This window comes from Syngnathoides biaculeatus, chromosome 4 (genome assembly GCF_019802595.1).
Source record: "Syngnathoides biaculeatus isolate LvHL_M chromosome 4, ASM1980259v1, whole genome shotgun sequence".
Taxonomy (NCBI): domain Eukaryota; kingdom Metazoa; phylum Chordata; class Actinopteri; order Syngnathiformes; family Syngnathidae; genus Syngnathoides; species Syngnathoides biaculeatus.
In genome coordinates, this window is record NC_084643.1 from 25,310,567 (window position 1) to 25,333,836 (window position 23,270).

The window sequence follows — 23,270 nt, forward strand, 5'->3', positions numbered from 1 at the left end:
TTTTTCTTTTCTTTGTTAAAACGTGCGACTCTCAATCAGAAGAGCTTTGGCTGGGTTACGATTGTTGGTTGCCATGGTGACTGAGGCCCCACCACCACCAAAAGACGGCAGAAGAGACTGAGCAATGACGCGGCGTGCTATTGGCCAATCCTTCAGCATCCAGCATTCTATTGGCTAAACGTTCCGTACCCGGCGTGCTATTGGCTAACCCTTCAGCATTCGCCATTTTATTGGCTAACTTTTTAGGACCCGGCGTGCCATCGGCTAACGCTTTGTCCAGGCAAACACTTCAAAAAGGATTGTTTTAGGCTTCAAAGCCGTGCCATTTCAGTTCCTATTTAGACTTTTTGGTGTTAAGAAACGCCAGATTTATCCACTAAAACAACACTAAGCAACAAAGAAAGGTCTTTGCCTAGCATAAGGAGGGTGCGCAGGGGAGCGGGATTCCTCTCGGCCTGGCTCGTTACTCTTTGCGCTCTGTCACCTGTAGCTAGGATACTCGCCCTCCTCTACCGCCGGGCTAACACTCGTCATTGGCGGACGCGTGATGGGGGAAGTGCCGCTTCGCTGGAAGAACTCACCCGCTCCTTGCCCAAACGGTGTTGGGAAGCGACCAAGATAATTTTTCGTTTTTCAAGCCGAGCATGGACTTCTCCGAGGAGTCGTCGCCCGCTTTGGCGTTCGAGAAGGACGCCTTCGAGCTGACTGTGGAGGACGTGTACGACATCTCGTACGTGGTCGGACGAGACTTGTTGCGGATCAGCCGAACGGGCGAAGAGGTGTCCGACCTCCAATTTCGCATCGTTCGCGTGCTGGAGATGTTCGAGACCATGGTCAACAAGTACAACTTGTCCCTGGAGGAGCTGAAAATGGAGCGGGACAACCTGAAGAGCCAACTGGACCGCGTCGTCACGGAAAGCTCCACCGGCGGCCAGAGCCCGGTGAGGCAGTCGCCCCAACTAAGGGGGAAGAAAAAGGGGAAGGAAATCAAAAGAGGACGATGGAAAAATGGGTTTTGCAACACAATTCAGGGGAAGTTGACGGTCCAAATGTTACCATATGTCGTTTATTCATATCAATTTAGACGTTTACAGCGGTACTTTCATTTATTAGAAGGGGGGAAAAAAGAAACGAAGCGCTACCTATCCCATGCATGCAAGCATGCATTCATCCATTTTCTGTACCGCTTCTCCTCACTCGCTGGGATCGCGGTACACCCCGAACTGGTCGCCGGCCAATTGCAGTACACATTGAAACAGATATTCAGACGCACGGGCAATTTAGTCTTGTGGGAGGAAACTGCAGTACGCGGAGAAAATCCACTCTGGCACGGGGAGAACGTGCAAACTCCACATAGGAGAGAGGCTGGGATTTTAAACCCGGTCCTCAGAACCGCATGGCAGATGTGCTAACCATAATCACCATGCCAATATCCACGCATGTTTCAAAAACTGTCAATATCTATGGAAAGTCAATTTATTTCGATTTATTTCAAACGTTGAAACCTGTATATTATAAGAGCTCACACGAAATATTTCAAGACTTTGTTTAGATTTTGATGACTATGGCAGTTAGAGAGAAAATTGAACAAATCCATTATTTCACAAACTTAGAATCTTAAGACAATTTTCAATATTGTAGGCTCTCTGCGTCCCAATCTTGTGAGGTAATTAACACAAAGTGTACAGAGGTTTTCCCTCAGCCTTTAAATGGTCTCAGTCTGGCTTAGTAGGCTTCAGGCTGTTGGCGAAGACTGCTGACTTGATGAGCAGAAAACCGTCACTGACACCACCCGTGAGGTGAAACTTTCTCAAAAACAAATTACAAAAAAAGACGGATGCTCACAGAACGCTCTTTTCCGATGAAAGTGAATTTTGCATTGCATTTGGGAATCGAGATCCTGGCGTCTGGGGGAAAATTGGAAAAGCACAAAACTGAAGGTGCTTAAAGTTCACTGTGACATTTCCACAGTAATGGTTTGGGGAGCTGTGTCATTTGCTGGTGTGGCTCCGTTGTCATTGAGCAACTCCACAGTCAGCAGAGCTCTGATACAGCTACAATAAGACCTGAAATGTGGGGGGAAAAAAGGCTGATCACCTTCCTGGCATGCCATTGTATGCCATAAATAATGCAAAAGGAGGCCCGACTAAGCACTGAGGGCATATTGATGTCACACATTTTTCAGAAGCCTAACAATTTTGTTTTTTGTTAGTCACATGAGATCTGTGAATTTTGTGAAATGCTGTCTTTATTTTGTTGTCTTTCTGCCATAATCATCAAAACTAAAAAATAAGGGCTTTGAAATACGTCACGTGGAGTGAACTAACACAAGACAAGTATCACTTTTTGAAAGACATTGAAATTAATGCACGTCCGATTTACAATTTTTTTCATTACCACATACCGGTAGTCATTTACAAAGTGGAAAAAAAGATGAATGAGCAAAGTGCAAGTATTAAATATGGAGAAAACCAACAAAAGTACAAACGGGTACTATAACAAAAGTCAAGCAAAACTGACTAGGAAAATGGGAGAACTTATTACGAGAAACAAGGAGCAGAAACTAGTACTTTTTCAGTTTGCTATTTTTGTGCTCAGGCCTAATCAGTCTAACATGAAAATATTGCTCTGTGCTATCTTGGTGCCAAGGAACTATGTTGAGCTGAGTTATAATCTGTGGTAGCTAAGTCAAGCACACAAGTGAGTGAGTAAGCTTTGAAGAATAAAATCGTGACGCATAGATTATTTAATCCTTTGCATCGTATTTTGTTATTACAGTATGTTTTTATTTGAGTAGAACTAGAACTAGCAGTAAAGTGCTTTATATAATTAAAAAAATAATAATTCCCCCCCCTGTTTCGCAATTATGAGGCTTGAACAGATTGACATTTCAAAATTGATTGACTATACAAGGAAATTGAGTTCTGAGCTTGGTCACAAATTAAAACTCATAGGTCAAGGTTACTGCTGTAGTCTACCATTCAAAAAAAGTTCTAGTAGCATCCATGTCATTGTCATTGAAGCAAGCGACTGGACCCAACCAGATGGTGGTGGACCTGAGTGACCCCAACAGGCCTCGCTTCACCATGCAGGAGCTGAAGGAGGTCCTGCAGGAGAGAAACCAGCTGAAGGCCCAGCTCATGGTGGCCCAAGAGGAGCTGCAGCTCTATAAGAGGTCAAAGTACATGTGGAGGCGGGGTGGGGGGCTTAACGTGATTTTTTTTTATTGTACAATCTGTGCTGTAAAGCAGCCTGACCTGCCTTTTATTGTTAGCCATCACGTGTCGAAGTGTCTTCTCGTCAAAAGTGGCTCACGTGGGACTCGATTGTGTTTGTGCAGCGGGATTCTGCCACACGGCCAAGCGGCCATGGTCGAAGTGGACCTGGACGAGCCGGCGCAAAACGGGGCAGCTGCGATCAACGATGGAAAACAGGAAAAAACCACCATTGGAAAATTGTGAGGACTCAGATGAAGTTTTTGAAGTCATATTGTCTTTCATGTTCATCAGAGGTGGCAAAAGTACTCAGACAATGGACTGAAGTAGAAGTATTCTCATGTAAAAAAAATACTCTAGTAAAAGTAGTATTGAGTCAACTCATTTACTTAAGTAAAAGAAAAATAGACTCTCAAATGTAGTTCAATCAGAAAGAAGAAGTCAAGAAAAGTTATAAAAAATAAATACTCAGGTAAAGTAAAGACAGTCCCACTTCTGATAATTGCAAAAACACATACATTGAGTTCATTGCAGACAAAATTTTCTTTTTTTTCACTCTATATTTATTAAAAAATGCATACTTTAGTTTTGAAGACCCCGACAAGAAAGGATTGGTTAGCAGGATATTTTTGTATTTTTACATTTTTGTATTCAAGCTGTATCTGTAAAGTTAACCCGTTGCCTTCATTTTATATGCAGTGTATAACAAAGATTTATAATTGCTATTCTTGTTAAACACTTTATTAGGTGCTGAACACCTACATCTTATACAACCGCTGTACCATGGAAAAAATATAGAATATTCAGAATTATTTACATTTGCTGGGTTGGACTTTGATACTTACAAAAAAACGTTGACTTAAATTTGTCTTGATGCCCAAAGATAGCTCCAGCTCCAGCACTCACGCAACCCTTGTGAGGATAAGCACATCTGGATATTCATGAAAACATGTTAAATTCATTGTTTATCCAAATCCATATTGGGTTCATTGATGACTCTGCTGACCCGGTGCCCACGAAGAGGATCTGGATTAACGCAAACAGACGATTTTTGGCGGAAAGCACATTTTAAATCCAGCACATGATACGGTGCAATCCATTTGGGTGAACTCATCCCGGCCTAATCGCATACTTGTGACCCAAACATGTTGACTCGCCGGAGTTTTTCCTGCGCTGTGCAATTCTCTCTCTCCGATTTCTGAACGCCTTCCCACATTAACTTGTTTTTCCCCTCTTGCTAGGTTTTCATTTAAGCGGAAATAAGATGACAAAGAAGACCCTGACAAGACAGGATTGGTCAGCAGGTTACGCGGACCTTTTTATACTGTATTTTTGTATTCAAGCTGTATTTGTGACGTTAACACGCTGCCTTAATTTTATATGTACTGTATAACAAAGATTTATAATGGTTATTCTTGTGAAACTCTTTATTAGGTACACCTACATCATGTACGAGAGGCTGTTATGTGGAAAAAAAATATGATGCTCATCTCAGAAGTATTTACACATTTGGAATCTTTTTTTAATGATGTTCAAAACAATAACATGCATGTTAGATTGTTGCAAATTTTTTAAGTTTCTTGGGGTTCGAAAACAATGTATGTGAGGTTACTCAAATGCGACAATTTTTAAAAACATCTGTTGGGTTAATTGACATCTCAAGTGTATCGGACATTTAATCACAGACGTTTGTTAGGTTTATTGAAGGATAAAGTGTCTTGCTAATACATCAAGCATGTTATGTGTAATTAAAATAGATTATAAAATGAACAGATTAAGCGGTTTAGAAAAAGGGTTGCTTGATGAATGGAACTTATATTAAGTTCATCGGAGGCTTTTAAACTAAACAGCCTTTGATGTTTTAGGAAAAGCAAAGGTTCATTTTAAGATCTTTATTTACAAAAATGCATACATTAAGTGTATACAGGCACACTAAAAACAGAAAAAGATGGTCTCAAATTGAAAACTACAACAAATACATACTGCAAGATTCGGTTAATCGAAGACCATTTGATGTATAAAAAAAAGTTGTATATGAATTTCATTTATACCTAAACACCAGAAAATTTAGTCTCCAATAACTACCAATATCTTCATTAACACCAAAGAGCAAATTTTCTTCGCTAGGTCCATCCTGCTAAGAACTGTCGTCGTATTTTGACCCTCACACGGATGCGGTTTAGTAATCAGATCACACACTGCCCGAGTCTTTTGATGCAATTTCCTGGTGTACCGAATGAAGCTTTCGGTGATTTTGAAGATGACCTAAACTGGAAAGTATGATGTTATTAGCACTTTCTAACGCAATTCCTTCAAGCGTGACATTTTATCGTTCTGGAATGTTTATCTTAACGGTGAGAAATTCAATTCATTCCACAACGGGCTGCAAAGTAAACATCTCTTCATGACACTTTGAGCCATTTTTTTTACCTGAAATGTTTTGTTTTTTTTAACACCTAGCTCAGCTCATACTGTCTTTTATTGGGCATTGTACAGCGCAGCTAATAATTTACATGATGGTAAATGTCACAACAGTAGTTAATGTGTAACATTTGATTGAAGAAAAAATATTGTACAGCATAAAAATGTATAAAAAGCACAATTAAAATTGCACATTAATTTTAAAACTTTTTGTAAATTTTCTTTTAAAAAAAGCCATCCATTGTGTGTTTTTAGCACCAGTTTGTTTCCCAGGACTGTTTTTGTTTTTTTGTTAGTGCTTGAGCCAGGGATGAGCCAAGATGGCCTCCTTGCTGCGGTCGCCATAGTCATACAGCAGCTCCTCGGCCGCCTCGATGTCCCTGGACGCCACCAGGATGAGGTGAGGCGAGCCGTCGATGGCGTGGAGCTTGGTCTGGCAGTTGCCCGCCTTGCTGTGGTTGATCAGCCGGCCCAGGCGACCCGTCTCCCGGGTGGCGTCCACACTGCGGGGGTGGGAGGGGAAGTGGTTTAAACTGGTGAGAAGGGACTGTGCTAAAGTTTTCAGAGGATCGTAAGTCATTAGCTAGCTCTATAAATTGCTTTTTTTGCAGCGAAATTTGAAAATTAGACCTTTTAGAAATAACAGCATGGAATGTAAATAAGAAATTAATAAGTCAAATGAGGAATCTTCAAACCAGTCTGACTGATTATAAAAATGATTTATTGATGGCCCAAACTTCAACAATGACTCACATTTGTCCAAGTTTCGAAACCCAAAAGTAAACTCTTCTTCTTCTTTTTCGTTTGCTTTCGGCTTGACTCGTTAGTGGTCGCCACAGCGTGTCATCTTTTTCCATCTTAGCCTATCTTCTCCATCTTCCTCTCTAACCCCAACTGCCCTCATGTTTTCCCTCACCACATCCATAAACCTTCTCTTTGGTCTTCCTCTCACTCTTTTGCCTGGCAGCTCCATCCTCGGCACCCTTCCACCAATATACTCACTCTTTCGCCTCTGAACATGTCCAAACCATCGAAGTCTGCTCTCTCTAACCTTGTCTCCAAAACATCCAACTTGGGCCGTCCCTCTAATGAGCTCATTTCTAATCCTACCCAACCTGCTCACTTCTAGAGAGAACCTCAACATCTTCATTTCTGCCACCTTCAGCTCTGCTTTCTCTTGTCGCTTCAGTGCCACCATCTCTAATCCGTACATCTTGGCCGACCTCACCACAGTTTTATAAACTTTGCCCTTGATCCTAGCAGAGACTCTTCTGTCACATAACACACACAAGTATTTGAAGTCGTCCACCTTTGCTTTATTTCTACTCCCTGGAGCCTCACTCTTCCCACTCTACCCCTCTCATTCATGCACATATATTCTGTTTTACTTGAGCTAATCTTCATTCCTCTGCTTTCCAGTGCATGCCTCCATCTTTCTAATTGTTCCTCCACCTGCTCCCTGCTTTCACTACTTCTTCTTCTTTTCCTTTCGACTTGTCCCAACTGCCCTCATGTCTTGCCTCACCACATCCATAAACCTTCTCTTTGGTCTTCCTCTCGCTCTTTTGCCCGGCAGCTCCATCCTCAGCACCCTTCCACCAATATGCTCACTCTCTCGGCTCTGAACATGTCCAAACCATCGAAGTCTGCTCTCTCGAATCTTGTCTCCAAAACATCCAACTTTGGCTGTCCCTCCAATGAGCTCATTTCTAATCCTATCCAACCTGGTCACTCCAAGCGAGAACTTCAACATCTTCATTTCTGCCACCCCTCGTTCTGCTTCCTGTTTTTTCTTCCGTGCCACCGTCTCTAATCCGCACATTATGACCGTCCTCACCACTGTTTTGTAAACTTTGCCCTTCATCCTAGCAGACACTCTTCTGTCACATAGCACACCAGACACCTTTCGCCAGCTGTTCCAACCTGCTTGGACCCGTTTCTTCACTTCCTGACCACACTCTCCATTGCTCTGTATTGTTGACCCCAAGTATTTGAAGTCCTCCACCGTCGCTATCTCTTCTCCCTGTAGCCTCACTCTTCCCCCTCCACCTTTCTCATTCACGCACATATATTCTGTTTTACTTCGGCTAATCTTCATTCCTCTTCCTTCCAGTGCATGTCTCCATCTTTCTAATTGTTCCTCTGCATGCTCCCTGCTTTCACTGCATATCACAATATCATCTGCGAACATCATGGTCCAAGGGGATTCCAGTCTAACCTCATCTATCAGCCTACTCATTACCACTGCAAACAGGAAGGGGCTCAGAGCTGATCCCTGATGCAGTCCCACCTCCACCTTAAATTCTTCTGTCACACCTAAGGAACACCCCACCATTGTTCTGCTGCCTGATGACTAAATTTAATTCCATTCATCAAAAACATGTATGATGGTTTTGAATGAACCTCAAAAGGCAAGTGTCTGTTTCAGAAACTAGAAGATCGTTAGACATTGGATCCTTAATGACTAAATTTCCATGGTTACAAAAATGCGTACATTGGCAAAAAATACATTTGTTGAAAAAAAAAAAAAAAGAAAGTTTCGATCTTTGGTTTCCTGATGTCTCTAAAAATAGTTAATTAACTGAATTTTCCATTTACAAAAGATAACTTACCTTAGATGGCCACTGTCGCTAAATTGTCGTTTACCAAAACACCGCTAGGTGAACTGACTACTAAAAATTACATTTGTTAAAAACTGAAAATTGAATAAAGGCTAAATTATCTTTTTACAAAAACATGCAAGGTTCATTGACTACTAAAATTACTAATTTGTCGCAAACTTACCACTTTCACCAGTTATCATCATACATCACTGATGTCAATATATTAAAAGAATTTACTGACTAAAATTACATTTGTTTGAAACATTTACGAACATTTCCAAAATAAAATTTGGTTCCATAATCACACAAATTTAGCAATCTGAATATAATACAACTTTTTAAATCAACTATACTTGGCGCTCACTGACAACTAAATTATCTTTGAGAAAATAACCTGCATTAAACTGACGAAGTTGTAACATTTACAAAAAAGACCTACATTAGGTTTGCTGATTCAAAATATGAAATATTTACAAAAACATACATTGAAAATCCAAACTGAATTCTTCTTGAAAAGAAAAACAGACATCGGGTTCAACGGAGATAAGCATGGGGGAGCTTTAAAAGTTAAAGCAAACCCACCAGTAGGTCTTGGCCTGGTACTGGAAATAGTACATGTAGCAGCCCGTCTGGGGTTCTTGGGCGTAGCGGGCCTCTCGTCGTTTGGCTTCGGCCTGCTCAAGCAGGTCGCCGTGGTACTCCACCACAAAGTCGCCCTTCTTGAAGCGTCGCACGGCAAATACACCGCGGCCTTTGCCTTCCATCACCCTCACCTGTGGATAAAAACATAAGCATGATAATTAGCAAACTTACCCCAAGAAAAAAAAATGTAGGTTTTGAAAAACTCGAGTGTAGGGGTAGTGTAGCGTAGACCACTAGTCTCATGCACTTCCAGCCGTTTATCGAAAGTGACGAGCATTCACGAACAAATTCAAACTTAGCCCACAGCTCACGCCTGATGCTCACTTGAAAACAAGCTGACCAATTAGACTCCTGATCACTCCGGAGGCCAAGCCCCATAAAGGCACATGAATACGACATTAGATACAGTAATTATACTTTATAAAATGAGTTTATGTTCATTCTTTTTGTTTTAGTACATTTTTTTTTGGGGGGGGGGGGCTTTGAAGAATTTGCATTTTATTGTATTTAAATAGTGACATTTGATTTAATATATGAAGCCAACCTATAGAAATTCACTTCCGGAACAGTTTGTTCATATTTTTCTGAATGTCCAAATTTTCACAATTTCGTCAAAAACATTACCGGCAGACAGTTATTGCAGTATATTACAGTGCCATGAACGTAGCCCCCCCCCCTGAAATTCTTATATTTGAGCACAGTTTCTTCACATTGTTTAAAGATGAGACAAACGTAAAACAAATATAACCCAAGTTGTTTATGAAGGAATAAAAAAGGTATTCAAATTATATGTTTACTGAGGCACCATAGAGACAATATTACGCCCCAAATGTTAGAAAAAGTTGGTTTGTTAAAATATGGGACTAGTAAATATTAGAATAGGCCTAGTTAAAATGCCTGGACAATAAAAAAAAAAAAAAATGCACGCATTGTACTGCAGTCATTACCTGCATTCCTTCTTCAACGCCGTTCTTTATCAGATCATCCAAGTGTTTGTCTTCTTCATTCTGAAAATATATCATTCGGTTAGTATTACTCACAAACAGTAGTACATCAGGCATTTATAGCGAGCATGTATGTGGCAACTGTACATGTAATATTACACAGTATATGCAGACGTGAATGGCAAACTATGTAGGAATAATTAGGTACTAAATGGAGCAAAAACAAACATATACAGTGACCCCCTGGTTCTGTAAATCCCGGTTCATCAGATTTTGAACAAACGTTTTGGTGTTTGCACTATACAGGCGTGTCGCAATTAAGAGTTGCCTGCACGAACTATTTGATTTGGTTGAACACCTGGGCGTTTAAATCTTATGAGTCAGTTTTACAGATAACTTCAACTGGGAGTGACAAACAGCTTGAAGCAAGCACACATAACCTCTTATTTGCTGCATGTACTGTGGGAGCAAGTCTTAGTTTCCTCAAAATGTTACATGATAGTCTCATTTCTTAACAATGAGAGTTAAGTTTAAATTAGTTTAAAGCAGGTGAGATGTGCAAAACTATTCAAAGAAATCTGGATTTTCACCAATTGCTGGTGTGTCTGAAACATTTTCGCCAATGTACAGGCTGTGCAAAAATCGAGAAACGAACCTTCAGCTCTCCTTTTGTTTTCCTGTTACTTCTCCTGATTGGGTAGAAGTCTGTAACTTTCCTGTTTTGCGAGGCATTATTTTCCATCCTATAGAGAGAGAGAGAGAGAGAATATGATTGCAGGATGTGGTCCTCCTCTTCTGTAGTGACTCATTGGTTCTCAACACACTTTTTCTCTTTGCCTTTACGGGGATTCTGACTTCGAGGTTTGGTGGGAGGAACTTTACGGTGGTCTGTCAGCGCCACGTTGGTGTACGTTGTCATTTTCTTTTGCTGAGGTTGATGTGCGACTTTGGTTCCCCGCAGCTCTGACTGAGCCTCATTTGTGGCGTCTGCAATGGCAACAGTTAGCATACAGCCCTCGACTGTACTAAGACAGTTCACGCACTGTGGCGGCTTCCTCACCTTTGTCCAGCTTGGCTGCGTAATTGTCATCAGTGTTGTTTGGGTCTTGAATGAACACGCCAGAGGTGTTGTTCAGAGGCGATGTGGCCTTTTTCGGACTACCTGCCTTTCTTGTGCAATCCAGCTGCAAAAGAGGTTCAGTATCAACAAATACTGTACACACATGGACAAAAAGTGTGGGGCATTTTTTCCCTCTGAAGGCTGCATATAGAAAATGGAAGGATGCAAGGGACAATTGAACTTTTGATTTTAATTTAATAAACATGACAACTCATAAAGGTGGCACGGTGGATCAGCTGGTAAAGCGATGGCCTCACAGTTCTGAGGTCCCGGGTTCAATCCTGGACCCACCTGTGTGGAGTTTGCATGTTCTCCCCATGTGTTCTCCAGGCACTCTGGTTTCCTCCCACATCCCAAAACATGTATCGTTAATTGAACACTCTAAATTGCCCCTCGGTGTGATTGTGAGTGCGGCTGTTTGTCTCCATGTGCTCTACAATTGGCTGGCAACCAGTTCAGGGTGTACCCTGCCTCCTGCCCGTCGACAACTGGGATAGGCTCCAGCACTCCCAGTGATCCTCGTGGGGATAAGCGGCAAAGAAAATGGATGGATGGACAACTCATCAAGCAGCTATGTAGTTTATATACAGAGGTACCGTATTTTACAAGTACTGTACTCCAACTCGTGGTTTTCTCTTTACAATGGTGGTCGTAGGCAAGGACAGCCACAGTTGCTAATCGAGTTATGTGTTGTAATGTGAAAAATATTTTGTCACAAATTAGCGTACAAGTTGTAAATTAGAATTGTTTGAATAATTTTGGAAAATGAGAAATTGTGTGGTATTGAGGAATTTGGGGAACGTACACATACTGTTGTTTTTTTTTTTTCTTTTCTTTGTTTTTACATACGGGTACCCTTTCCAAGCCACAAAAAAAAAAGTCGGCGGAAAAGGAACTACTTCGTTCCGCGTAAGTGTACTACATACCTCTATGGTAGCAACTGGCCTGTTTTCTTTGGTGTCTCCGGACGTGACTTTTTGATGTAAATCGTTTTCCGGCCTTTTGTCCGTCCTTTCCGCAGTTTTCTTCCCTGTGATCAGAGAATACAGCACAATTCTATTATTCATTCAACATGGGTAGCGGCTTTTCCTTATTAGCCGTTTACAAGCTAGCGTACAAAAGAACACTAATTGACGGCGTTTTGGTTACCCTTTGCCATGTCAGCGATGCGAATACATATCCGATGGGAGGAGTGGTGAATAAAATAAATTGCTGCGTTTCGCTTGGTTATTTTTGAAACGACGATCAACACAAAGACTGTTGGTGACCGTATACGTGTGGCATCGTGGGGATTTAAAAACCCTTCGGCGTCTCTGATTGGTTCGATTCCTTCAAATGGGCGTGGTCTTTTGCGTGATGCCGTTCTTTTATTGGCTGCATTTCGAGCTACTGTCAAACAGGAACAAAGCAACATTTGGAATTTATCGAACTGTGCCAGTTAAGTAGTGGAGTAAGTTCGCAGTAAAATATTGTATACATAAAGCTTTTTAAAATTTATATACAAAAACATAAATACAACGTTCTGGCAAAGTGTCAACACTGGCAAATTACTGTGCAAAGGAGGGGAGGAAAATATTTCTATATATCGTATATATATAAAAAACACAACACGGCTGACTGGTTAGAGCATCTGCCTCACGGTTCTGAGGAAATGGGTTCAAATCCGGCCTTGCCAGAATGGAGTAGGCATATTCTCCCTGTGCGGGTTTTCTCTGGGTATTCCAATTTCCTCCCACTTTCCAAAAATATGTATGGTATGTTAATTGAAGACTCTAAATTCCCCGTATGTCGGTGTGAATGTGAATAGTTGTCTAAATGGACCAAGGGATTGGCTGGCGACCAGTTCGGGGTGTACCACGCCTCTCACGTGAAGATAGCTGGGATAGGCACAAGCACACCTGTTACCCGAGTGAGGATATGCAGATGGATGGATGCATATCAAACTTTAAAGGAAAAAAAATTCAAAGAATTTTAGGGGGATTTTACAATTTTTGAATAACCCAAACTGCACTTTATAAAATGACTCGGGGGATTATTTAAATATAATAAAGGAAAAGTCAACAAGAAACAAACATTTTATGAGGGGAAATGTGATTTTATGAAAATAACTGCCATACTTCAACTCAAACTACCAGTAGTAATCCTTCCATTTTCCAAGCCCCTTATCTTCATAGGGGTTGTGGGAGTGCTGGAGCCTATCCCATTAGCAATATGAATTTAAATAAATAACAAAATAGAAGTTGCAATTTTACAGGGAATACTGTATTTTGGGAATCTTAGGAGACTAAAGTTGAAACTTGTACAGCAATGTTCCCATTTTCTGAAAATACCACAATTCAAACAATAATAGGTTCCTAATTTATGAGAAAAATTACATTTGCATAATTTTATAAAGCCAAAATAATACAACTTCCATCCATTTACTTAGCTGCTTATCCTCACAAGGGTCACAGGGAGCACTGGAGCCTATCCCAGCTGTCAACGGGCCGGTGGCGGGGTACACCCTGAACTGGTTGCCAACCAATCGCTGGCCACATCGAGACAAACAGTCACACTCACAATCACACCAATTTAGACATTTTAGAGTCTCCAACTAATGTTTTTGGGATGTGGGAGGAAGCCGGAGTGCCCGGGGAAAACCCACGCAGGCACGGAGAGAACATGCAAATTCCACACAGCCGGTCCAGGATTGAACCCGGGACCTCAGAATTGTGAGGCCACCGCTTTACCAGATGATCCACCGTGCCGCCTGTCATCCAACTTGTATTATATAGATCGTTTTGTTCCAAATCAACTAATTAAAAGTTGCTTAGCGTTAACTGTAGAGAACAACAAAAAAGTTATTTTAAACAAAGCTTTGTAAAAAATACATAACGACTCAGTATCGCTCAGCCTTAACAAATAGTCGTTTATTCATTTGTCCATTTCTCTGACAACTAAAAAGATCATCCGTAGCGACTTCAAACAGAGTCGTTCTCGGGAGCACACTGGGCGAGGAGGCCTTCTTTAAACAGTCTCTTCCTCTCCAAGTTGTCGTTGGCTCTCCTACGTTTGTCTTGTTTCTTGGCCTCTGCCTCTTTCTTCTTAACCAGGATGTCGCTGCGCTCTCCTTTGTAGAAAACGTCCAGTTTTTGCTGCAATATCTCCCGCGCTCGCTTCCGATTGATGTCCACTGACCTGGTTTGATGGCACTGCAAGGACGAGTCGTGAACAGAGAGACAAGAAAAAAACTCAACAAATTGTGGATTATGTTCGATAATTCAGGCAAATATTCCAGAATGTTGCAAATTGTTATTCACTCATCTGCAATAGCACATATTTTTCAACATAGTGTTTTTAGATGAAACAGTGGTTTGAAGGTTCCTAATTAGCTGAACACCTGTGCTCAATTGTGTTAGCCAATCTATGGCGTGTTGTATTACATATCAGCATCAAGATACAAAATGTGAATATTTGGGTATTTTGAATACAGTATACGTTTGCTTCTCATTTGGTTTATGTGGCAGTTTTAGAATTAACTTCAACTGGAGGTGGCAAACGTTTTAAAGATACGTATTTCAAATTAAAATAAATAGTGAATCTAAGTAACGGGTGAAACGGATTCATAATGTTTTTGTGTACGTTAAAATACCCAAGTCAAAATAAACAGATTGAAAAAAAAAATCTAGTTTTCGATATACTAGAACAACAATTCACCTTGACAACAATCCCAGACGGGATATGCTTGAGCACCACGCAGTTGCTGGTTTTGTTGGTGGCCTGCCCCCCGGGTCCAGAGCCCCTCACGAACTGCTCCTCCAGCTCGTCTTCCTTCAGGTTTACCAGGGCGACCAGGTGTTTCTTTCCGGCGACCCCGATCCGGGTCGGTCCACCCTGACCCGGCTTCAACAGCAAAGAACCACCACGGAAGTTTGTACGCGTCACACCACTGGCGAGGCTCCTGTATACGCAGCAGAAGAACGGGGAAAGCCTCGACATACTTAAAGTACGAAGAAAGACTAAATTAATATTTAAATATAAGCGATCTCATATTCATGACATTTTTCTAGATTATGTTGATATTTGGATGCAGTCCGTCGATCTTCTTCTACGCTTCAAATTCGCACAACCAGCTGTTCTTCTTCACGGAAAATATATATTTTTTTACAGATTGTCGCCCTCCTATGTTGACGGTTTTAATTGCAGCCAGTAGCCCACAAGTCACGAAATGAGACTTTACCCAAGGAAAACTTTAATAGCAATTTTTGTTATCAAAACGCAAGATCGAATACCATTAAATACGAAATATATTCTATACATATTCACATAGTTTATTGGAGGAATTCTGTAAAATAAAATACCGTTTCCCTGAAAAGTAAGTAACCAAAATCGTTAAAAAGATCAGTCCAAAATATTGTTCATAACAATTAATAATGGAGCGTTAGTATGAAAATATTTCGCTAATATTTTACGTTTCTAATGGAAAATAAATACATAGCACAACTTAAAAATAACTGCGATGACAATATTTTGGGAATTTAGCGAGAAAACGTTATAATTTTAAGAGAACAAATTTTATATACTGTCCATGAAAAGTTCTGATATTGTGAGAATATTTACGTGACTTTACAATAATAAAAACACGAAGAAAACACTCATAGTAATACATTATTTGTCATTTTATAGGACTCCAATCATTACATTCCCCAATGTTTTCTCTTTATGAAAATGTATACTACACTTCAAGGGGAAAAAGTTGTAATATTTGTTTCCTTATAGTATTAACAATTATTTTAATGGAACTGGAATATTTCTGTAAACTTCCAAAGAAAATTGTAAGAATATTTGTTATTTTACATGGGAAAAATGTGCAAGTACCGACCACATATCAGCCACAAAAGTTAAGATTTTGAAAATATTTGTGGAATAAATTCTAATTACAATTGAATTTTATATTTCTTCACGATTTTACGGGAATACAATTGTCACTGAAAGATAATGTCGGATAATATGCTTTGAAAATAAATGCATTCATCCATCCATCCATCCATTTGATTTGTTTTCAATTTTTACTTCAAAACGTAATAATTACTCGTGGTCAAAACTTTCATCCACTATTCAATCAATTTCTGAAAATAAATACGATACTTCAAAGTAAAAAAGTTGTAATATTAAAAGATGTAGTAATTTTAAAAGGTAAATCATAAACAAATATTTGTGGGACTTTTTCTTTTGCAATTTTTAAGAATGTATCCACTACACTTCAACGTAGTGTAGATTTTTATGTTATTTTGTGATGAAAAAATGGTAATTGCAATAAAGATAACGCACTTCAGACTGACAGACACTGCAATACTATTAGAATATGTTGTGGTTTCACAAGGGGAAAATTGTAATTTTACAACAATAAAGTTGTAAATAACATTACCAGGAAAGGTTGTCAGTTCATAAAAATAAATACCACACTTCAATTTAAAAAAAAAAAGGATTTTAATGTAAATGACAGTATGAAAATGTTTTGTTTTATAGTTTTGTAGAAACCACCGCAGTGGATAGCGCTTCCTGTCATTTCCCCTGGTAGACTAAAAATAGTCTCTCAGGAAAGCCCAAGTAGGCCGCAATCCCTCCACACTGCTGTCCAATGACGTCTTTTTTTACGTTTATCATTTCAAACTTTTTATTTCAACTGTGAAAAAAAAAAAAACAGGACACTACTCGACAGAGAACTAAATCGTACATGCAATCTATTTATGAACTACTAAACAACTGTACTAATGCACTTTGTAACTGTTAAAAATTAGGGGAATAGTTGGAAATAATTTGTAAAATTGTTCACACACAAATTAATTAAGAGTTTATCATTTTAATGATTGTTTATTGATTTTGGGAATGGATAGAATATCAATAAAAAAAAGAAAAAATACATACAAGCTACAACATTGTGCATTTTATTGGGTAAAAAAAACAACCGAAACATTTACCTCAAAAAGTGCAGTTGAAAAACTATTTTCTATAACAGAAAAAAAAAATCCTGCTCAGCGATGTGCCCCGTGACTGACTGGCGACCAGTTCAGGGCGGAGTCCACCTTTCGCTTGAAGTCAGCGGCTATGGGCTCCAGCAGCCCTGCGACATTTGTGAGCATAAGGTGGTGTGGAAAATGAATTAATATTATTCTCATCATCATAAAAAATAAAACTAACAAAGCAGCACGCTGGACGACTGGTTCGTACGTCTCCATCCCAGTTCTAAGCCATTCCATCCAGACCAGAAAGAAAAACGGGTGTATTTGAACGCTGTCAAAACAGCCTTGCAAATTCCACCAGTTTATCGGTCGGTAGTGTAATTTGCATCTGGCCAGAAGGGGGCAAGATCGTGCTTGGTAAGACAACCTAGTCAAGCTTTTAGAACAAGACTAACACCGGAAGTTTTACCACATCAAAAGCATTATTCACTTGAACGCAGTACCATACAATATGCAGTATTATGTCATACAAGGAGGGTCGATCGGGGTTAGAGTCACAGTTGGGGTTGAAAAGCAGGGTTTGAAAAATTCAACGCTTTCTGTGGCTCTGGTTTCAAGGTAGCCTTCCTCTCCTGCAGTTTGCCTTTAATTGTCCTTAAGGTTTCAAATCTGCTGGTGACCCTTCCTTCCTTCCTTCCTTCTTTTCTCCCTTTCATACCCTCCTTCCTGCTTTTCCTGATTCAGACATCCTTCCTTCCTCTATTATTTCCTCAATTCCTTCCTTCCTACCTGTATTCTTTTCTCAATTTCTTGCCCTCCCTCCTGCTTTTCTTGATTCAGACATCCTTCCTTCCTCTATTATTTCCTCAATTCCTCCCTTCCCCTTACTAGTTTCCTCTATTCCTTCACCCCGTTTAATTTCCTTATTTCCTCCCCCCTTCCTTCATCCTTCCTATGCCCCCTTCCTTCTTTGCATCACCCCTCTTTCATTCTTTCCTTAATTACATCATCTATCCCCTTCTCCTACTTCTTTCCTTAATTCCTTTATTCTTCTTCCCATCCTTTCTTCCTTCCTCCCTTCCCGCTCCTCCTCTCCTTCCCCCGGCCTTGAATCATTCAACCTTCCTTCCATAAACCTTCATTTGTCCCTCATACCTTTTCATCCATTCTCCCTTCCTTCATGCCTTGTCTTTCCTCCCTCCTCCCTTACACCCTCCTTCCCCACCTCTCTGCCTTCCATCTTGTGTCCTTATCATTCCGCCCTCCCGCAATTCCCCTTTTCATTCCTCCACTCCTACATTCTTGAACGCTTCTTTCCATCACTTCCTCCCTTTCCTTCTTCCCTTTTTAAAAGGTGTCCCGTGTCGTCGTGTCTCGCTCTTATTTTGAAAGGCTAAGCGGACATCCATCGGCGTGCGGGGTGCGACCGGGACTTGACGCGTGCAGTGGTGACTGTGAAGTCTCGCAGCGCTTTGGACTCGCAGAGTGTCAACTTGACGATGGCGATGGCGTCGGCGCCTCGTCTTTTTCCTCATCGTCATCGCCGCCGGTCGGTCTGAGCTTTCCCTTCCCGGACACACGTCGTCGCCCCTCCGACTCCCGTCAAACACGACGTTTCCAAGGGCGTTTCTGTTTCGTTTTGTACGTCGCCCAGTGAGCTAACTTTACGTTTTTAAAAAAATATATAAAACATTTTTTTAAGTGTCGTGCTGTTTTTCTGGCCGCTCCCATCTCAGTGGCAAATATGCGGGCAAACCTCCGCGGAGAGGACCGGGGTACGGCGTAAATACACGCCGAGGATGTGCGGATGACGAAGGCAATGATGTTTGCGGTGGCGTCATCTGTACAAAGCGTCGTCGTCAAGGAAATCGGGACTTTTTCTTTTTTTGGGGCGGGGGTACACTCGTTTCCCCCTCATGGAACACACCGGGTGGGAGGCCGCCGCTGACTCTCGCTGACACCGGAGAGGACCCCGCCCGCCGCGCGCTCCCCCAGGTGGCTCAAGCTACATCGCAGGTATGTGAGGAGAAATTTTACCATGGCTGCTATGTTGCTAGCTTCTTTTGTGTTCCCCGTCTTCTTTCTTATTTTTTTTTTCATTTTTTATGTATTTATTTTTGCGGCGACTGTAATTGTTGTTGTTGTTTTTACCTGGTTCCTTCCGCCATGTTCACCCTCACGCTGTGTCAGCGAATTGGCTTCAACCAGAAAGCAGGAAATGCTCATGTTTATCATTTTCAGTTCTGACTGACGACCACAGCCGGCCGACTTCTCCGTTGGGGCCCCTGAAAAAAAAAAAAAAACTAAAAAAAAAAAACCCCGTCGTTTTCTGGCCCTCCTTTTCTATCAATAAGATTAATTTATTGACCATTCATACACCCCCACAAAATCTCAAAAGGTAGCGCATTCATCCACGAGAGTGGACTGGAGTTGATTTACACAAGACTGCAAGTTATATACTTATACCACCTTGGTCTAAACGTAATGACAGTACGTACATTTGTCTTGAAATATGAGTGGCCAGACTTTATGATTTCTTCTCTTGACACGAGCCATCGTTTGGCTGATTTTCATATTTGTTGCTTTGACTTGCGAGCCAAGATTTGAGATTTGAACGCTGCAGTGTGGCATTGACAAGCAGCAATTTGGTGTAGTGTGTTTTCTTGGTGGCTCGCTAAAAGTGATGTACTTGAAGTGATGCATTTTACGAAGCAGTTGGTGGAGTGCAGTCCATTGCGCTCCTGTGTGTAAAAGACCAACTTAACATATTTGGCTTTTTCCGCAGAAAATAATCATGGAATAATTAATGCATGAACAACAAATAATTCCCGCAAACAAACACACCACTCAGATTTATTTTGCCTGTTGAATATGCTCAATTTTCCTTCCCCCGGATGCATGTAACTGGGGCCCACCTTTGGATTCAGTCTTGGAGGTGGCCTGCACCATTGTGGCCCAAAGAAGAAACATAGGTCTCCCTTCCCTTGTGCTAACCCCCTGTCGGTGGGTGGGGTGGGGTTGAGGGGTCGTGTGCAGTGTGAACTGAGCGGCTGGAAAGGCAGGGGTTTGACTGTCCGATCCGCGGCTACAGTAGCCACTCTAGAGTTTGAGGTACAAGTGTCTCCCTCGTAGAGTCCTGCGGAGGGTGGTCCAGAAATAGAGAGAGAGAGAGACCCCCACTAAAAAGGACTGATGACCAGTGTCAGAGTTTGATACAGCAGAAAGTTGGATTTGCTTTGGGCTCCGCCAAGGCTGCGCTTTGTCACAAATTCTGTTCATTACAAAAGTCAAGAGTAATTTTTGGGAAAAAGCTCTCATTTTGGGAGCATAAAGTCATAACATTTGTAACGTTATCAGAGGATGTATTCATAAAAGATATTTTGAAAGCCAGAACCCATTGGTTGTTAGGCTGGCTCAATGTTAAAAAAAGTAACAAGCCTATTCTGACAAAGCAAGGAGTACAATCTCATCTGATATCAAATATCTTTTCAAATATACAAGTGAAATTTGTCAGAAATATAAATACAGTGTTAGCTTCATTTTCGGGTTTTCAGTTATCACTCCTCACTTGTTCAATTATTTGCCATAATTTAGGGTGCAATCCAGCTTCAGATACACTTGAATGAAGTCCAACCTTTTTTTGGCAGGGGGCAATTCAGGTACTTTAACAATGAGGAAACAATGAGTCCCAGCCCAGGAAAAATGAGACCCTACAATTTATCATCACGGAATGTAGATGCAGTAATCCTGAGCTGCATCACAGTTCTTGCTTCGTGGTTTTGCTATATTGTGGATTTTTATTACTGTTATTACAATTTTTATATTTTGTTCTTTACAAAGTACAATATTACTACAATATTTTCGTATTATCCATTGCACTTGCATTCTCTCAGTATTTTAGCTGAATACATTGGATAGGATGGTTGTGCTCAAAATGGATTTTGTCACTTTGCGGCTTTAAGTTTTGTTTTCATTGTTTATGAATTTATTCAAATTCGAGATATAAGTTCATTCCCAAGTGTTACCGGGACGCCTGCGTTCATCTGTCTTGAATCCAAAATGTTCTCACGTTGTCGGGGTGTTCATTCAGTTTTGGAAGTAATTCCCGTTATCCCGTTGCAACTTTCTGTAACTCTGGAGGTATAGACTGTTTTCGACTGACGTCACACACCTTCAGGTTGAGTACGCGGTCGCCATTTGGGTTTGGTGAATTCGTGGAAACAAACCGGAACTAAGGAGGAATCATTTCAGAAAGGCGAATGAATGGGGGCGCACAGCTATGTTATCAGTTGCTCAGACGAAAGTGGGTGTTGTAAAGCGTCTTTCTTTCGACTGCCAGCTGTGATCAAGAACCAGTGCGAGAAAACAGAGCAGTTATCAACCAAACGGCGACAACTGTGGCTGTCTCGTATTAGCAAAGCTGTAATCACGCGGTAGATATTTAAATTGTATTGTGCGGTACACTAACCTTAGGAGCGTGGAGACACGGCTTGCTTACAATGGATACCGCCGCATGACGAACCCAGCCATTAATGAATTGGTTTTAGGCCTCCAGACCTTTGTAATTCTTTAGTTGGTCCACAGTATAAGCGCTTGTCGAGAAGAGGAGATAGTGGACGATGTCTGGATAGGTTACCGACGCCCACAGTTGTGTGATCCATTTGTGATTCTACAGGTAAATAGACGTTTCTCTTGCATGACATCGCGCATTTACGTATCACGAACCCGACTCGTCGGCATAAAACCTTACACACTTCATTCAGCAGGTCAGTGATACACTAACAAAGTGAAAGTTGTTCTCCTGCAATGTATAAAGCACTGATAATAATGAAATCAAATTCAGAGAAGCTGCTTCTCCCTCTCTTACTTTCAAACATACAGCCTTGTGTTTATTGATATTGTCAACATTTAGTTCTTCTGCAAGCCTTAATCCATCGTAGACACTTTGTCAACTGTGTTTTAGGCTTTGGAAAATGAATCAACCGGGCCCCCTGTAACTTAGCCGGGTATCTTTCATCAGAATTGCACATTCCCCAATCGCATCTGAGGACCATTTTGTTCGGAACATTAACTTTTCAAAGCCCACGCGACCGATAACCAGCACTGCTTGTGGGACATAACGACAAGAGGGGCGTATTAAGCCAGAAGCTGAGACGATGGTCTATCTAATTGGCTATTATTGTACAAGTGATTGACAGGTCGGAAAGGTCCATTAGTCTAAGTTAAACAAGGTCTCTAAATGATTAATTAATTTTCAAAACAGTTGTTGATATGTCTATTACAACCGATTTGTTGTTGCATCTTCACATTGGATTATTTTTCTTTAACACTTGTAAAAAAAAATTGTTTTCATATTTTGATTCATTTAATGAGTTGGTTAAAGAATAAATTCAAGTCATAATTTAAGGTACCCTGGGCAGAGTTTGTATATCTTGACTCGAATCCAGAAATTTAATCACGACTCCCAACTTTTACCAGTCTGTACTTTTATTTAAGTACATATTGTAAATAATTTTGCCAACTATTAGGGATACACCGGGAAGAGGTCTGGACTATTCATCGATTTAATAGATTGATTTGAGATTAAAGTTTGTAATCTTTTTTTTTTTTTAAATAAAAATATAACAAAAAAATGGGGGGGGGGTTATTTCAACTTCATTTAATGGGGGTGATAAATTTGATATACGAGTAAATGGACGTACGAGCTTGGCACTGCATTCAAGTAAAGTACAGGCAGGTGTAAAACGTATTTGTAGTACTCTGTCACATCAGGGCTCTGCCTAATGGCCTCATAATGTATCCACCTACCTCGGCACGCTGTGCCACGTGACCCTCTGCCGTTCCGTCAACATGAAGGCAGAGCCCAAGTGAGTTATTTCCAGATAGATCAGGACAAGATGTGACTCGCACAAATCAAGAAAGGGGGTGTGTCGAGCTGATCGCGTTATCTGTGCCCTTCCCGCCGGAACGTGTCGAGGCCCGCGTGACGGTTGGGCCGGGTTGTTATGCGAAAGGACGCAATCTGGACACGGCGACAGGATTTCATGGGGCCGTGGTGCTGACTTCCAATTTGATTATTTCTGATGTCTGCTGAGGATATTAAAAGGGACATCATTATGGACCTTTCAAATGCCTTTGATAGTGTTAAATGTTTTTTTTTGTTTTGCTCACCTTAGGACTTCATGGCATTGGGTGTGGCCATGTTGCCCCCCCCCCCCCAACACACGCACACACAGGGCGTGGCCTAGTTCTATGCAAACAGGAAAGATTTTAATGAAGCCTCCGCCATGGCAGATTTATTTAATCCTTGGATGCTTAATGGGATTTGTTTGAGAAATTGCAATGTTGTGAGAATATATATATATTGATAAAGTTCTTATTTT

General features: G+C 40.9%; 4 protein-coding genes across 7 annotated transcripts in view; 2 read left to right on the forward strand and 2 right to left on the reverse strand.

Moving 5' to 3' along the window:
* The first annotated feature begins 227 nt into the window (after positions 1-227).
* On the forward strand, positions 228-4,959 carry rilpl2 (Rab interacting lysosomal protein-like 2). The gene is made up of 4 exons (XM_061817904.1): positions 228-941; positions 3,024-3,175; positions 3,341-3,457; positions 4,457-4,959. The coding sequence occupies exons 1-4, from the start codon at positions 645-647 to the stop codon at positions 4,476-4,478; spliced, it is 588 nt and encodes a 195-aa protein (XP_061673888.1). The 5' UTR covers positions 228-644; the 3' UTR covers positions 4,479-4,959.
* A 133-nt stretch (positions 4,960-5,092) lies between these two features.
* On the reverse strand, positions 5,093-12,270 carry kmt5ab (lysine methyltransferase 5Ab). Its single transcript, XM_061817903.1, has 8 exons — positions 12,095-12,270; positions 11,872-11,975; positions 10,886-11,009; positions 10,650-10,812; positions 10,481-10,568; positions 9,829-9,888; positions 8,822-9,012; positions 5,093-6,139 (listed from the first exon to the last, which is right to left on the reverse strand). The coding sequence occupies exons 1-8, from the start codon at positions 12,102-12,104 to the stop codon at positions 5,929-5,931; spliced, it is 951 nt and encodes a 316-aa protein (XP_061673887.1). The 5' UTR covers positions 12,105-12,270; the 3' UTR covers positions 5,093-5,928.
* A 1,563-nt stretch (positions 12,271-13,833) lies between these two features.
* mtrfr (mitochondrial translation release factor in rescue) lies at positions 13,834-15,079 on the reverse strand. Its single transcript, XM_061817906.1, has 2 exons — positions 14,642-15,079; positions 13,834-14,136 (listed from the first exon to the last, which is right to left on the reverse strand). Exons 1-2 carry the CDS (start codon positions 14,921-14,923, stop codon positions 13,906-13,908), a joined length of 513 nt encoding a protein of 170 aa, XP_061673890.1. The 5' UTR covers positions 14,924-15,079; the 3' UTR covers positions 13,834-13,905.
* Positions 15,080-17,302: 2,223 nt separating this feature from the next.
* The window catches only part of LOC133498962 (membrane-associated phosphatidylinositol transfer protein 2-like), a 65,977-nt gene continuing 60,009 nt past the window's right edge, over positions 17,303-23,270 (forward strand). The window contains exons 1-2 of one of the 4 annotated variants that reach the window (XM_061816340.1): positions 17,303-18,528; positions 18,624-18,903. The gene's annotated coding sequence lies outside the window, so the exon portion shown is untranslated. Of the gene's footprint in view, positions 18,904-23,270 lie in introns of all 4 variants that reach the window. The other 3 variants (XM_061816338.1, XM_061816341.1, XM_061816342.1) reach the window with 3 other exon arrangements.

Excerpts from the sequence above, each read along its gene's own strand:
- mtrfr (XM_061817906.1), bottom strand. The coding sequence starts at position 14,923 with ATGTCGAGGCTTTCCCCGTTCTTCTGCTGCGTATACAGGAGCCTCGCC. Across the intron at positions 14,137-14,641 it reads CGTCTGGGATTGTTGTCAAG|TGCCATCAAACCAGGTCAGT; the intron begins GTGAATTGTTGT and ends TCGTCCTTGCAG.
- kmt5ab (XM_061817903.1), bottom strand. Across the intron at positions 10,813-10,885 it reads CGCAGCCAAGCTGGACAAAG|ACGCCACAAATGAGGCTCAG; the intron begins GTGAGGAAGCCG and ends TTGCCATTGCAG. Across the intron at positions 6,140-8,821 it reads TACCAGGCCAAGACCTACTG|TGTGGACGCCACCCGGGAGA; the intron begins GTGGGTTTGCTT and ends CCACCCCCGCAG.
- rilpl2 (XM_061817904.1), top strand. The coding sequence starts at position 645 with ATGGACTTCTCCGAGGAGTCGTCGCCCGCTTTGGCGTTCGAGAAGGAC. Across the intron at positions 942-3,023 it reads CCACCGGCGGCCAGAGCCCG|CAAGCGACTGGACCCAACCA; the intron begins GTGAGGCAGTCG and ends TTGTCATTGAAG. Across the intron at positions 3,176-3,340 it reads GAGCTGCAGCTCTATAAGAG|CGGGATTCTGCCACACGGCC; the intron begins GTCAAAGTACAT and ends GTGTTTGTGCAG.